The sequence below is a fragment of the Lethenteron reissneri genome, chromosome 50 (genome assembly GCF_015708825.2).
Source record: "Lethenteron reissneri isolate LAM-NWPU_2019-01 chromosome 50, ASM1570882v1, whole genome shotgun sequence".
Taxonomy (NCBI): domain Eukaryota; kingdom Metazoa; phylum Chordata; class Hyperoartia; order Petromyzontiformes; family Petromyzontidae; genus Lethenteron; species Lethenteron reissneri.
This window is the reverse complement of record NC_083828.1, coordinates 10,255,170-10,269,812: the sequence shown is the minus strand read 5'-3', so window position 1 is coordinate 10,269,812 and position 14,643 is coordinate 10,255,170. Positions and strand designations below refer to the sequence as shown.

At 58.8% G+C, this 14,643-nt stretch overlaps 1 protein-coding gene across 1 annotated transcript in view; it reads left to right on the top strand.

Moving 5' to 3' along the window:
* The first annotated feature begins 458 nt into the window (after positions 1-458).
* LOC133355215 (small conductance calcium-activated potassium channel protein 2-like) overlaps positions 459-14,643 on the top strand; it is a 42,363-nt gene continuing 28,178 nt past the window's right edge. The window contains exon 1 of the mRNA XM_061572577.1: positions 459-1,223. Within this exon, the coding sequence (XP_061428561.1) occupies positions 774-1,223 (450 nt within the window). The 5' untranslated portion in view covers positions 459-773. The remainder of the gene's footprint in view (positions 1,224-14,643) is intronic.

The window sequence follows — 14,643 nt, the reverse complement described above, 5'->3', positions numbered from 1 at the left end:
GCGCGCGGGGAGGGCTGGGGGAGGAGGTGGGAGGATTGCGGGGTGGAGGGTGGACGCTGGATTGTGGATTGGAGGAGGGAGAGAGGAGACGAGGTGGGGAGGGAGAGAGGAGAGGGGGAGGGAGAGAGGAGAGGGGGTGGGGAGGGAAATCCGGAGAGGATAGACGAGGGGTGGGGGGGAGAAGCCAAGAAAAAAAAAATCCCCCTCTCAAAAAACCCGAAGCGGATTATCCGCGTTCGCCGTCACCCGGAGCGCGATTGAAAATCTCTCGCCCCGCTGCTGTGGCCGGTGGAAGCACTCGGCGGCAGTAGCAGCAGCATCATCATCAGCTGCAGCAGTCGCTTCATGAGCATCATGCGGGCGCCGGGTCGGACCCCAGCGCCCCGTAGCATCATCAGCAACGCCGCCGCCGCCAGCACCACCGCCACCACAGTCACTGTTACCACCATCATCATCATCAGCAGCAGCACCACCTTCACCTTCATCATCTCCCGCGGCGACGGCGGCGGAGGCGGAGAATCGGTGGCAGCATCATCGGCAGCAGCGTTAAAACTAGCACCATCAGCATCATCAGCAGTGTCATCGGCAGCAGCAGCATCATCATCAGCAGTATCATCATCATCAGCAGTATCGGCATCAGCAGGACTGGCGCTCCTGGCAGAAGTCGTTTGGGCGGCAGTGCTGGCTGGCAGCGCGAGGCATCGGCAGTCGACACCACCACCAACACCGCCACCAACGCCAACTCCAAGGGCAGCAGCAGCAGCGGTGCAGCAATGAGCAGCTGCAGGTACAACGGGGGTGTCATGAGGCCCATGTGCAACTCCAGCGTGGCGAGGAAGGGCGAGTGTCTGAACCAGGATCCAGAAGCGCAGAGACTCCAGCCAGAACTCGTGGCTTCTCAGTCGCCGGTGGTGTCGAGTGGTGACTCGGGTGGTGGTGGTGGTGGAACAGCAGCAGCGGCCGTGGGTGGCAGGATCGAGCAGACGAACCCCATTCGCCCACCAGCAGCAGCAGCGGCGGCGGCTACCGGGCCCTCCTCGAGGTCCGTGTCGATCTCGAAGGAGGAGAAACCCAAAAAACACAACATCGGCTACCGCCTGGGACTCCGGCGGGCGCTCTTCGAGAAGCGGAAACGGCTGAGCGACTACGCGCTCATCTTTGGCATGTTCGGCATCGTGGTGATGGTGATCGAGACGGAGCTGTCGTGGGGGGTCTACACCAAGGTGAGACGCCGACCTGCCTGGGCGATAGTCGTGGTGTTGGTGGTGGCGGTGGTGGCGGTCGTGGTGGTGGTGCTGGTTGTGGTTGTGGTGGTACTGATGGTAGTGCTGCTCGTGCTGGGGGGTCTACACCAAGGTGAGACTCCTGCCTGCCTGGGCGCTGGTCGTGGTGGTGGTGCTGGCGGTTGTTGGTGGTGGAGTCTTGGTGGTGCTGATGCTAGTCGTGGTGGTGCTGGAGGTGCTGGTTGTGGTGGTGCTGGTTGTGGTGGTGCTGATCGTGGAGCTGGTGGTCGTGGTGCTGGTGGTCGTGGTGGTGGTGGTGGTCGTGGTGCTGGTGGTGGTCGTGGTGCTGGTGGTGGTGCTGGTGGTTGTGCGGGTGATGGTGGTTGTGGTGGTGCTGGTGGTGGAGTCTTGGTGGTGCTGATGCTAGTTGTGGTCGTGCTGGTGGTGGTGGTGGTCGTGGTGGTGGTTGTGGTGCTTGTGGTGGTAGTGCTGGTGGTGGTGGTGATGTTGGCGGTTGTTGGTGGTGGAGTCTTGGTGGTGCTGATGCTAGTCGTGGTGGTGCTGGTTGTGGTGGTACTGATACTGGTGGTGGTGCTGGTGGTAGTGCTGGTCGTGGTAGTACTGGTGGTGGTAGTACTGGTCGTGGTGGTGGTCGTGCTGGTGGTGGTAGTACTGGTGGTCGTGGTGGTGTTGGTCGTGGTCGTGTGTGTGGGAGCGGTGGTGTAGTGGTTAGCGCGCTGCACTACAAACCCGGCGACCCGAGTTCGATTCCCGCTCACGGCCACCGAGACGAGTGATGACTATCTGAAGCGGTCCGTGTCATGCGCACATGACGACATCTAAAGACAAAGATGAGCCCCACTCCCGTGTAGCCTTTAAAGACTGTTGGGGCAAGTGCTGTTAGTAGCGAGTGGAACCTATGAATGCCGGCAGGGCACACGAGGGGGTGGGTGGCCAGCAACACGCCCGACCACCTTTGTCTCCCCAGTAGCGATGTTTACGCACCGGGTACTTATTTGAGGCTGAGTCTACCTAGGGGAGGCCCAGGACCGCTTCACCTAATCGCCACTGGTGTTGGTGGCCGTGATCGGGAATCGAACTCGGGTCGCCCGGTTTCAGTAGCAAAGCGCGCTGTGTCTGTGTGGGGAGCGGTGGTGCTTCGGTTAGCGCAATGCGCTCCGAACCCGGCGAGCCGAGTTCGATTCCCGCTCACGTTCAATACCAGTGATTATTATCTGAACCGGTCCTGGGCTTCCCCTAGGTCGGCTCCGCCTCAAATACGTACCTGGTGCGGTGTATAAATATCGCCACTGGGGAGACAAAGGCGGTCGGGCGTGATGCTGGCCACCCATCCCCTCGTGTGCCGTGTCGCCCCAACAGTCTGTCGTGTTACACTGACGGCAGTTGTCGCACTGACGCACTCATACAAGGTCACACACACACACGTGGATATGTCCAGACTCACACAGACTCACACAGACTCACACAGACTCACACAGACTCACACAGACACACACACACACGTGGATATGTCCAGACACACACAGACACACACAGACACACACAGATACACACAGACACGTGGATATGTCGAGACTCACAGAGACACAAGGACACACACAGACACGCACACGTGGATTGTCAAGACTCACAGAGATACAAGGACAAAGATCCCCCATATAGCCTTAACAGACTGTAGGGGCAAGTGTTATTAGCGAGCACCTATTAAGGCCGGCACGGCACACGAGGGGGTGGGTGGCCAACACCACGCCCGGCCGCCTTTGTCTCCCTAGCGGCGATGTTTACACATCGCACCAGGTACTCATTTGAGGCTGAGTCGACCTAGGGGAGGCCCAGGGCCGGTTCAGATAATCGTCACTGATGTTGGCCGTGAGCGAGAATCGAACCTGGGTCGCCAGGTTCGTAGTGCAGCACGCTAACCGCTACACTAACCGCTCCCCACACAGAGAGACACACACACAGAGAGACACACACACAGAGAGACACACACACAGAGAGACACACACACAGAGAGACACACACACACAGAGACACACACACACAGAGACACACACACACACAGAGACACACACACACACACAGAGACACACACACAGACTCAGAGACACAAGGTCAAATGCAGTCTTCGCATCAGAGTCACGCGGTGGTCACCTAGGTGAGTGGATCCGCTGCTCCATCGCATAAAACAAAAGTCGCACACGCATTGGCCCCGCTCCACGCGCCCAGTCAGGCACCCAGCCGGGCACCCAGTCGGGCACCCAGCCAGGCACCCAGCCAGGCAGCCAGTCAGGCACCCAGTCGGGCACCCAGTCGGGCACCCAGCCAGGCAGCCAGTCAGGCACCCAGCCAGGCAGCCAGTCAGGCACCCAGTCAGGCACGCACAAGGTCACCCAGTCACGAAGTCGTAACTTGCATGGCTACTCCGTCGTGCGCACAGTCACGCACAGGCAATCTGACGCGCGTCTAAAAACAAAGACAAAGATGCCCCCGTGTGTCGTCGTTAACAGACTGTAGGGGCAAGTGCTGCTAGCGAGTGGCACCTGTGAAGGCCGGCACGGCACACGAGGGGCTGGGTGGCCAGCGCCACGCCCGGCCGCCTTTGTCTTCCCGAGTGGCGACGTTTACGCACCGCGCAAGGCTCTCGTTTGAGTGCCCAGGACCGTTTCAGATTGTAGTCGCTGGTGCTGGGGATCGATCTCGGGTCGCCGGGTTCGTGTTTACCTCGTGCTCCGTACGGTGCGAAAGAAGTTCTCGGCACATACACACAGCGCGCTATCCACCGCACGACCTCTGCACAACCCCAGTCGTACGCGATCACACACACACAGCCACTTTGACACACACACACAGTCACTTTGACACACACACACACAGTCACTTTGACACACACACAGTCACTTTGACACACACACAGTCACTTTGACACACACACAGTCAGTCAATTTTACACACACGGAGTCACTTTGACACACGCAATCACACACACACAAAAGATAAAGATCCCCCGTATAGCCTAAACAGACTGTAGGGGCAAGTGCTATTAGCGAGCACCTATGAAGGCCGGCACGGCACACGAGGGGGTGGGTGGCCAACACCACGCCCGGCCGCCTTTATCTACCCACCAGGTACTCATTTGAGGCTGAGTCGACCTAGGAGAGGCCCAGGACCGGTTCAGATAATCGTCACTGATGTTGGCCGTGAGCAGTAATCGAACCCGGGTCGCCAGGTGTGTGGCGCAGCGCGCTAACCACTCCGCCACCGCTCCCCACACAGTCACTTTGACACACACACACTCACACACACAGTCACTTTGACACACACACAGTCACATACACACACACACACACTGTCACACGCACACAGTCACACACACACACACACATTAAAACAGGCGCACCATCACACGAGGACGAAGATCCCCGTTCAGGCAACCTAGTGGTGACACCTTAGCGTGTGTGAGTGTGTGTGGAGTTGTTGTTTATTTGTGTTGGCGTGGAGCGGCGGTGTCGCGTTAGACACCCCAACAGTCTGACGAGGCTATCCGGGTGGTCTTTGTCTTTGATGGGGAGCGGTGGCGCAGGGGTTAGCGCGCTGCGCTACAAACCCGTCGACCCAAGTTCCAGTCACGCTGACGGTCACCAACTTTCTGTGAGGAATTTCTAAACCGTTGCTGGGCCTCCTCTAGGTCGACTCGGCCTAAAAATGCGTAGCCCAGTGCGGTGTGTCAACATCGTCACATGGGTGTGGTGCTGGCCACCCACCCCCTCGTGTGCCGTGCCGAACTTTATAGGTGCTCGCTAACAGCACTTGCCCCTACAGTCTGTTGAAGGCTATACGGAGGGTCTTTGTCTTTGTGTGTGCGTGGGGAGCGGTGGCGCAGTGGTTGACGTGGGGCGCGACTCGAGTTCGAATCCCGCCTCGCGGGCAACATCGGTGACGAATATCTCAACTGCGTCTGGGCATCCCACAGGTCTACTCGGCCTCAAATCGAGTGCCTGCTTGCGAGGTGTGTAAACATCACCCCTGGCCATATCGCCCCCTCGTGTGCCCTTCAGGTATTAATAGGTGCTCGCTGATAGTCTATCACAGGCTACACGGGGGACCTTTGTCTGTGTGTAATACGTGTGCGTGTGTGCATGTGTGTGTGTGCGTGTCTCTTTGGTGTGGGGAGCGGTGGTGTAGCGGTTAGCGCTACGCTGCGCAATGAACCCGGCGGACCCGAGTTGGATTCCCGCTCACGGCCAACACCCAGTGACGATTTTCTGACCCGGTCCTGGGCCTCCCCTAGGTCGGCTCGGCCTCAAATGAGTACCTGGTGCGGTGTGCAGTAAACACCGCCACTGGGGAGACAAAGGCGGCCGGGCGTGGTGTCGCTCAACCCAACCCCGCTCGAGTGCCGTTCCGGCCTTCATCGGTGCCACTCGCAAACAGCACTTGCCCCCTTGCCGCCTGTTCGAGGCTACACGGGGGATCTTTACCTTTTGTTTGGAAGTTGTTGTGTTTTGGCGTCTTGCACGGGCGGCACGGGGCGCTTCTCGCTGCCGCTGGGCTGTCGCGGCAAAGGCAAAGGTCACCCGTGTAGCCTTCAGCGGACTGCTGGGGGCAAGTGCTGTTAGCGAGTTTCGCCTGCGTGGAGGTGCCGGTCACGGCGCACGAGGGGGGGGGGGGGGGGTCAGCGCCACGCCCGCGGGGGGGGGGGGCTTTGTCTCCCGAGTGGCGATGATTGCACTTCGCATCGGGTACATATTTAAGGCTGAGTCGATCTAGTGGAGGGCTTAAGATCGGGAGTCGAACTCGGGTCGCCGGGTTTGGAGCGCAGTGCGCTCACCCACTTCACTACCGCTCCTCATACCAAAGAAGCAAAGATCCCCCGTATAGCCTGTAACAGACACGGGGCAAGTGCTGTTAGCGAGCACCTATGAAGGCCGGCACGGCGCACGAGGGAGTAGCCATCCAACATCATGCTCGGCCGCCTTTGTCTCCCTAGTGGCGATGTTTACACACCGCACGAAGTACTCGCTCGACACGCGAGGTCACATTCACGAAGTTCAACTTGCAGCCGCTCCGTCACACACGCAGTGTCACGGCGTAAGCGTCCCAGGTTTACAAGACAAAGATCCCCCGTATAGCCTTCATAGACTATTGGGACAAGTGCTGTGTAGCGAGCAGCACCTATGAAGACCGGCATGGCGCACGAGGGCGTGGGTGTGGCCGTCACCACGCCCGGCAGCCTTTGTCTCCCCAGTGGCCATGTTTACACATCACTACAGCAGGTACTCATTTGAGGCCGAGTCGACCTAGGGGAGGCACAGGACCGTTTCGGATAATCGTCAGCGCAGGTTGATGGCCGTGAGCTGGAATCGAACTCTTAGGGTAGCGAGCCTCCCGCAGTTTCAGTGCCACACGACAACCGAAATTCGCCACCTAGTGGCGGTGACGTCACCGCGGCGCTCGTGCCAGGCTAGGTGCACTTCGAGGCCACGTGGAAGTGTCGAGTGCTCGCTGGCAGGACAGACCCAGGCGCCACGGGTCGACCGACTCAGATGCCTGGCCAATGCGCCTGCCTTGTTCCCCACTGTGCCAACTCGCTGCGTTTTAGCCGCCACGGCGCTCTGCTCGTTGTTGTGAGCGTCGCTCCTCTGCCCTCCACTGTTGCTGGAGGGGGACTGCCTCCGGCTGCCCAGTAGCAGCGTCTCTCACGAACCTCCTCCACAGCGGCCGATCTTGACACCGCTGGTACCGGTCTTCGGCAAGTCTACTCAGCGACACATCGTTTTGTACGTACCACATCAGCCAACAGAAGCTGCTTGGGCATGTGGGACACATGACGCAGCCAGCGTGGCTTCGCCTGCCAGAGGTGCTCATCGATGGGACTGTGTCCAGATCTTTCAATGATCCGTGAGCTCCTCACACAATTCCAGCCTGCAGTTTAAACCCAGGATGGCTCGTAGGCGGGACAGCCTGAATGTGTCAAACCGGCGCAGATGTTCCATTAGAGGGCTCCACGTTTCGCAAGCGTAGAGAAGGGCGGACATGACCGTGGCCGAGATGACCCGAAGCTTCGTGCAGAGCGACAGACCAGGTAGCTTCCACACGGCAGCGTTACGCAGCCGATGAAGAGATGACACACACAATCTCTCTGGCACACAGAATCAGATGATGTATTCTTACTGGAAGAATCCGATGAGCTATAAAGCTCTTTCACAAATGTCCACGATGGGAGTGCAAAGTATAGGGAAGGTAAACAAGTCACTTAAACATATATACAAATACATTTTTTTTTAATCTTAGAAAGTAAATGAACTTATTTATCAGACGCGACCTTGCCATCTCTAATGGTAGCGCACAAAGTGGATGATCACGTGACATTTATAGCAGAGCAGTAATCTCAATAGTCGCACATGAACTCGTCGTCAATACGACGCGTTTCTATTTTCGCGATCTAACCCGAGGAACAGACTTCCGAGCACCGAATGTCGAACTTGTTTCGCGCCACACGGAGCCAAACGAAGGGGTCCGTGTTTAATTAACGGCGATTTTACTCACGATGATGATTGTGTTGCGATAGATAATGTCTGCACATGCTTCACCACTCGGGTTCGTGTGTACTTGGGAGGGGGTAGTGATGGGGAGTGGCGGTGGTGAGATGTCACTCGCCACTGATGTTAGCCGCAGCCAGGAATCGAACCCCCCCTCCCCTGAGGTCATCACCAGGTTGAAAGTCGCAGGGCGCGCTGATCGCTGTGCAAACCGTGTCGTCTCACCACCACCACCACGACCACCACCACGACCACCACCACGACCACCACCACGACCACCACGACCACGACCACCACGACCACCACCACCACGACCACCACCCACGACCACCACCACCACCACCACCACGACCACCACCACCACGACCACCACCACGACGACCACCACCACGACCACCACCACGACGACCACCACGACCACCACGACCACCACCACGACCACCACCACGACCACCACGACCACCACGACCACCACAACCACGACCACCACGACCACTAAAACACAGTTGGCGTGTAGCGTAGTGTCGTTGTAACTGCGCTACTCTACGGGACGTCTAGAAAACAACAACAACCACCACCACCACGAGCAGCCGCAGCGGCGTCTAGAACATCGTCTGGCGCGCGTCGCGACGGCGTGCGAAGCTCCCCGAGCTGCATTGGTCTCGGGCTCGCCGAACTAAAACGTCGTCGCGAGGTCGCGCCAATCGCACACAAAGCGCCCTCGCTGATGTCGTCAGGCAACATGAACCATCGTCATCACGCCAACTCCGCTCAGCAGCGGCAGCAGCGGCAGCGACTTGGCTGCTGCCCATCGCACGAAGACGGCGGTCGCCGCGTGGCGCTTTCGGACGTGCTGCTTCTGCGGCCGTCTGGAACGCTCTTCCCTGCCGGTATTAGTGAAGCCACCGGAGCTGTGTGCACTTTTAAAGCAGCATCATCATCATCATGATCGAGATTGACGAACTCATTTCTTTACAATGGCTTTGTGTGTTTAGTTTGTTGTCCACACGCCCGCACCTCCGATTTAGCTCGATTGGCAACGTACGGTGCGAAATAAGTTCAACATACGACGTACATACATGCAACATACACGGAGCATGCGTGCCACAGCAATGCCCGTCTCGGTGCGCTGCCCGACTGTATCCCTCCTCCTCCTCCGGCCTGCACATCGACTCGCAGATTAAGCCGCCACAATGTTCCATGCCGAAGTCACGAGTTGCTCAACCCGTGACACAGTCCCCCCCCCTCGTGTCCCCTCCTGCTTTGCGCCCGGACTGGCCGAGTCGCGGGCGTCTGTCGCTCGCGAGCGCTCACAAAGACAAAGGTCCCCTCCCCCACGTATAGCCTGTAGCGAGCTCTTGGGGCAAGTGCTGTCAGACGACGGGGTGGAGGGTCGCCACCACGGCCCCGCGTGGCGCCCTCCAGCGCTGATGTGTCACGCTCGGCACCGGGTTGTGATTTTTTAACACCGAGTCGACCTGGGCGAGGTGCGGCACCTCGGTTCCTGTAATCACTCGCCGCCGCCGCCGCCGCCGCTGTTGTTGTTGTTGGACGTGGCCCGGAGTCGAACTCGCTGCGCGAGCCACGGAAGGGTCCTCGCAACACGGAATGCACGCACGCGCACGCACACACGCACGCACACGCACGCACACGCACACACGCACGCGCGCGCGCACACGCACACGCACGCGCGCACACGCACGCACACGCACACGCACGCACACACACACGCACGCGCACGCACGCAGAGACTCGCGTTGAATGCCACTTAACAAAAAATAATAAATCTCCATTATTAGTAAATCCACTGCTGCGTGATGCGCTTCTCACGCCGCGCTGGGCATGGGTGTCGTCTGACCATACTTCACCACGCTGGTCGCCACGGGTCGGCTAGGTGGGGGCTGGGGTTGGGGGGGGACCCGTTGGAGGCGGGACCGGTTCGGATGTCACTCGCCCGCTCACGCTGACCCGCCGTGATCGGAATCGAACTCGGGTGGCCGGTTTGCGTGACGGCGCAGTGCGCTAACTACTGCGCCACCGCTCCACCGCATACAGCACTTGCATTAAGGGGGGGGGGGGGTAATTGCCTCCAGGGCAGCTGAGCGGCACTCCACTCCGTGATCTCCCGCCTCTCTCTCTCTCTCCAGGCGAGCTGCCTCCCAATTCGCACCTGAGTGTGCAGACGCGCGCACGACAACTCTACGAACCAAACGAGCACCTGGCGCGGTGTGTAAACATCGGCACCGGGGAGACAAAGGCGGCCGGGCGTGGTGCTGACCACCCACCCTCACACCCTCTCGTGTGCCGTGCCGGACTTCGTAGGTGCTACTCGCTAACAGCACTTGCCCCAACAGTCTGATAAGGCTATCCGGGGGGGTCTTTATCTTCGAGAGGGAGCGGTGGCGCAGGGGTTGGCGCGCTGCGATACAAACCCGGCGACTGAGTTCCAGTCCCGCTCACGATCACCAACTTTCTGTGCGGAATATCTAAACCGTTCCTGGGCCTCCTCTAGGTCGACTCAGCCTCAAATGCGTAACCCGGTGCAGTGTGTCCACATCGTCACAAGGGCGTGGTGCTGGCCACCCACCCCCTCGTGTGCCGTGCCGAACTTCATAGGTGCTACTCGCTAACAGCACTTGTCCCAACAGTCTGTGGAAGGCTATACGAGGGGGGTCTTTGTCTTTGTGTGTGCGTGGGGAGCGGTGGCGCAGTGGTTGACGTGGGGCGCGACTCGAGCTCGATTCCCGCCTCACGGCCAACATCGGTGACGAATATCTCAACTGCGTCTGGGCATCCCACAGGTCTACTCGGCCTCAAATCGAGTACCTGCTGGCGAGGTCTGTAAACATCACCCCTGGGGAGATGAAAGCGGCCGGGCGGGCGTAGTCGTGGCCACATCACCCCCTCGTGTGCCGTGCCGATATTAATAGGTATTCGCGAAGAGTCTATCGCAGGCTACACACGGGGGAGCACCGTCAAGGTCGGTTTGCTCGTGCGGTTGTGTGTACGTATGTCTATGCCTCTGCGTGTGTGCACGTGTGTGTCTGTACACACGTGGGCTCTGCGTGGGAGCGGTGGCGCAGTGGTTAGCACCAGCACGTGGTTGTCCGCTGACGGCCAACGTCGGCGACGGATCCTGCATCTGAACCCGTCCCTGCAGGGATTCGCCTAGGGCGACTCGGCCTTAAATGAGTTCGTGGTGCGGTGTGTAGACCTTTTGGCACCGCTGCTGCTCGCCAACAGCACTTGCTCCAGCAGCCCGTTAAGGCTATAGTAGTGTAGTAGTAGTGTAGTAGTATAGTAGTAGTGTAAGTATAGTAGTAGTGTAAGTGTAGTAGTAGTGTAAGTGTAGTAGTGTAGTGTAGTAGTGTAGTAGTAGTGTAGTAGTATAGTAGTAGTGTAGTGGTATAGTAGTAGTATAGTAGTGTAGTATAGTAGTAGTAGTGTAGTAGTGTAGTAGTAGTGGGGGGGGGGGGGGTGTCTGCCGTCGACTTGCACACAAGTTCCGTTCCCGAGACCAGATCGTAAGTCGAGCAGTTCGTAAGTTGGAGACTCAAGAATGCACTGTTTCAAATGCCCATACGGCCAGTATTATGAAATGTGTTATGGTGCAATAAATGAAAGGGAAGCTTTGTTAGATTCATAAATAAGCAGAAATGTTGTCCATTTGCATGTAACACTGTAATAAACAATGTATAGTAAATAGAACACAAAATAAAGTAACATGGATAGAAGGAAATCTGTTTGATTTTCACTTACCTCGAGTCCCGATGCTGGCTTGCTTGTCGGAAGGGGCGTGATGAGTCCACAGACACACAGACAAACACACACAACAGCAACCGCCATTCGCCACTAAGTGGTGGTGACGTCACCACGACGCTTGTGCCAGGCCATGTGCACCTTGAGGTCACGTGAAGTGTCGAACGCCCGCTGGCAGGAGGTCACGGGGCAGACCCAGGTGCCACGGGTCGACTGACTGAGATGACCGAGATGACTGGCTGATGCACCACCTGTGCCCCCCACTGTGCCAACTTGCTGTACTTTATCCACCCGGCGCTCCGCTCGTTGTTGTGAGCGTCGCTCCTCCGCCCTCCGTTGTTGCTGGAGGGCGACTGCCTCCAACTGCCTAGTAGCGTCTTTCACGAGCCTCCTCCACAGAGGCTGATCTTGACACCGCAGGTACCAGTCATCGGAACGTCCACTCAGCTCCACGTCCTCCTGTACCACATCACTCCATCTCTTCTCTAGCCCGTGCCGCGCCCGTTTAGCCTCCTCGATCCGGCCGAACAAAAGCTGTTTAGGCATGCGGTGGCTGGGCATGCGAGCTACGCGACCCAGCCAACGCAGCCTTGCCTGCCGGAGGAGCTCACCGATGGGACTTTGCCCAGATCTTTCAAGGATTTGTGAGCTCCTCACACAATCCAGCCTGGTTAAACCCAGGATGGATCGTAGGCAGGCGAGCCTAAATGTTTCCAACCGGCGAAGATGCTCCATTAGTGGGGTCCACGTTTCGCAAGCGTAGAGAAGGGACGGAATGACTGTGGCCGAGAAGACTTGAAGCTTCGTGCGGAGCGACAGACCAGGTAGCTTCCACACAGCGTTACGCAACCGATGAAAATATATTGCCGCTCGACTGATTCGGAGTGAGACCTCTGCTGTTAAACTGGAGCCGGTCATAAGCACACTGCCCATGTATGGGAAACTCTCCACTCTCTCCACTACTGCCCCATCACCGATTGGGAGTTGTGGGGGTGGAGTGTCCGATGGTACAACATACCCAGGCAGGTGCTTAGTTTTGGTGGGGCTGATGGTAAGGCCCCACCTCTTAGTGGCACGCACAGACATACACACACACAGATAGACACAAAGACACACAGACATGCACACACACACACAAAGGCATAGACACATACACAAAGATACACACACGGGAACACGTGCACACAGACGTAGGCACACAAAAGATGCACCGTGTAGCCTTAACAGACTGTAGGGGCAAGTGCTTTTAGCGGGTGGCCAGCACCACGCCCGACCGGCTTTGTCTCCCTAGTGGCGATGTTTACACACCGCATCGGATACTAATTTGAGGCTGAGTCGACTTAGCGAAGGCCCAGGAACCATTTAGATAAGCATCACTGGTGTTGGTCGTGAGCGGAAATTTTACTCTGGTTTCTGGGTCCATAGCGCAGTGCGCTAACCGCTACACCACCGCTCCCTACACACACACGCACGGGGATATGCACGCGCACACACACACAAATACAGAACAAAGATCCCCCATATAGCCTAAAACATACTGTCGGGGCAAGTGTTGTTAGCGAGCACCCACCCCCTCGTGTGCCGTTCTGGCCTTCATAGGTGCTCGATAACAGCGCTTGCCCCAGCAGTCTGTTCAGGCTACACGGGGGATCTTTGTCTTTGTCTTTTAGATGCACGTGGGGAGCGGTGGTGGAGCGGTTAGCGTGCTACGCTTCATACCCAGTGACCCCAGTTCGATTTCCGCTCACGGCCAACACCAATGACGATTATCTGAACCGGTGTTGGACCTCCCCTAGGTCGACTCAGCCTAAAATGGGTACCTGGCGCGGTGCGTAAACGTTTCCACCAGAGAGACAAAGGCGGCCGGGCGTGGTGCTGGCCACCCACCCCCTCGTGTGCCGTGCCGTCCTACTCGCTAGCAGCACCTGCCCCTACAGTCTGTTGAAGGCTATACCGGGGTCTCTGTCTCTGTGTGTGCGTGGGGAGCGGTGGCGCAGTTGTTGACGTGGGACGCGACTCGAGTTCGATTCCCGCCTCAAGGCCAACATCGGTGACGAATATCGAAACTGCCTCTGGGCATCCCACAGGTCTACTCGGCCTCAAATCGCGTGCCTGCTGTACGGGGGGGGGGGGGATAGTTTGTCTTGTGTACATGGCATGTGTGGGTGAGGCACGTGTGGAGCGGTGGCGCAGCGGTTAGCGCGTGCACTGTGCTAAGAACCAGGCGGGACCCCGGTTCGATTCCCGCTCCACGACCAACACCGCGAACGGGAATCGTGAGCGAACACCTGAACCGGTCCTGGGCCTCCCCTGGGTCGGCTCGGCCTCAAATGAGTTCCCGGGGTGCGGTTCGGAGTCGGCGATCGACAGCGAGCGTGGACGCTGACCACCGCAGCGCCTCGTGCGCCGCTCCGGCATGAGGAGGCTGGTGGTCTCTGACGGCACTTGCCCCCAAGCAGCCTGCTGCTTGTTGAAGGCCGCACGGGGAGGTGCGTGCGGGGTGTGTGGGGTGGGTGGGTGGGTGGTGTGTGGGGTGGGTGGGTGGTGTGTGGGGTGGATGGGTGGGGTATGGGTGGGGTGTGTGGGGTGGGTGGGTGGGGTGTGTGGGGTGGGTGGGGTATGGGTGGGGTGTGTGGGGTGGGTGTGTGGGGTGGGTGTGTGGGGTGGGTGTGTGGGTGGTGTGTGGGGTGTGGTGTGGGGTGTGTGGGGTGTGGGTGGTGTGGGTGTGTGGGGTGTGGGTGGGGTGGGTGTGTGGGGTGGGTGTGTGGGGTGTGGGTGTGTGGGGTGTGGGTGGGGTGGGTGTGTGGGGTGTGGGTGTGTGGGGTGTGGGTTGGGGGTCTTTGTTCTTGGCGGTGAGCGAGCGAGCGGGGCCCGGGTTTGATGTCCGCCACGGAAAGCGACTCGTGGGCAGCAGCCAGGCAGGCAGCAGCCAGGCAGGCAGGCAGCCAGGCAGGCAGGCAGGCAGCCAGGCAGGCAGGCAGCCAGGCAGGCAGCCAGGCAGCCAGGCAGGCAGCCAGGCAGGCAGCCAGGCAGGCAGCCAGGCAGGCAGGCAGGCAGCCAGGCAGGCAGCCAGCCAGGCAGCCAGGCAGGCAGGCAGGCAG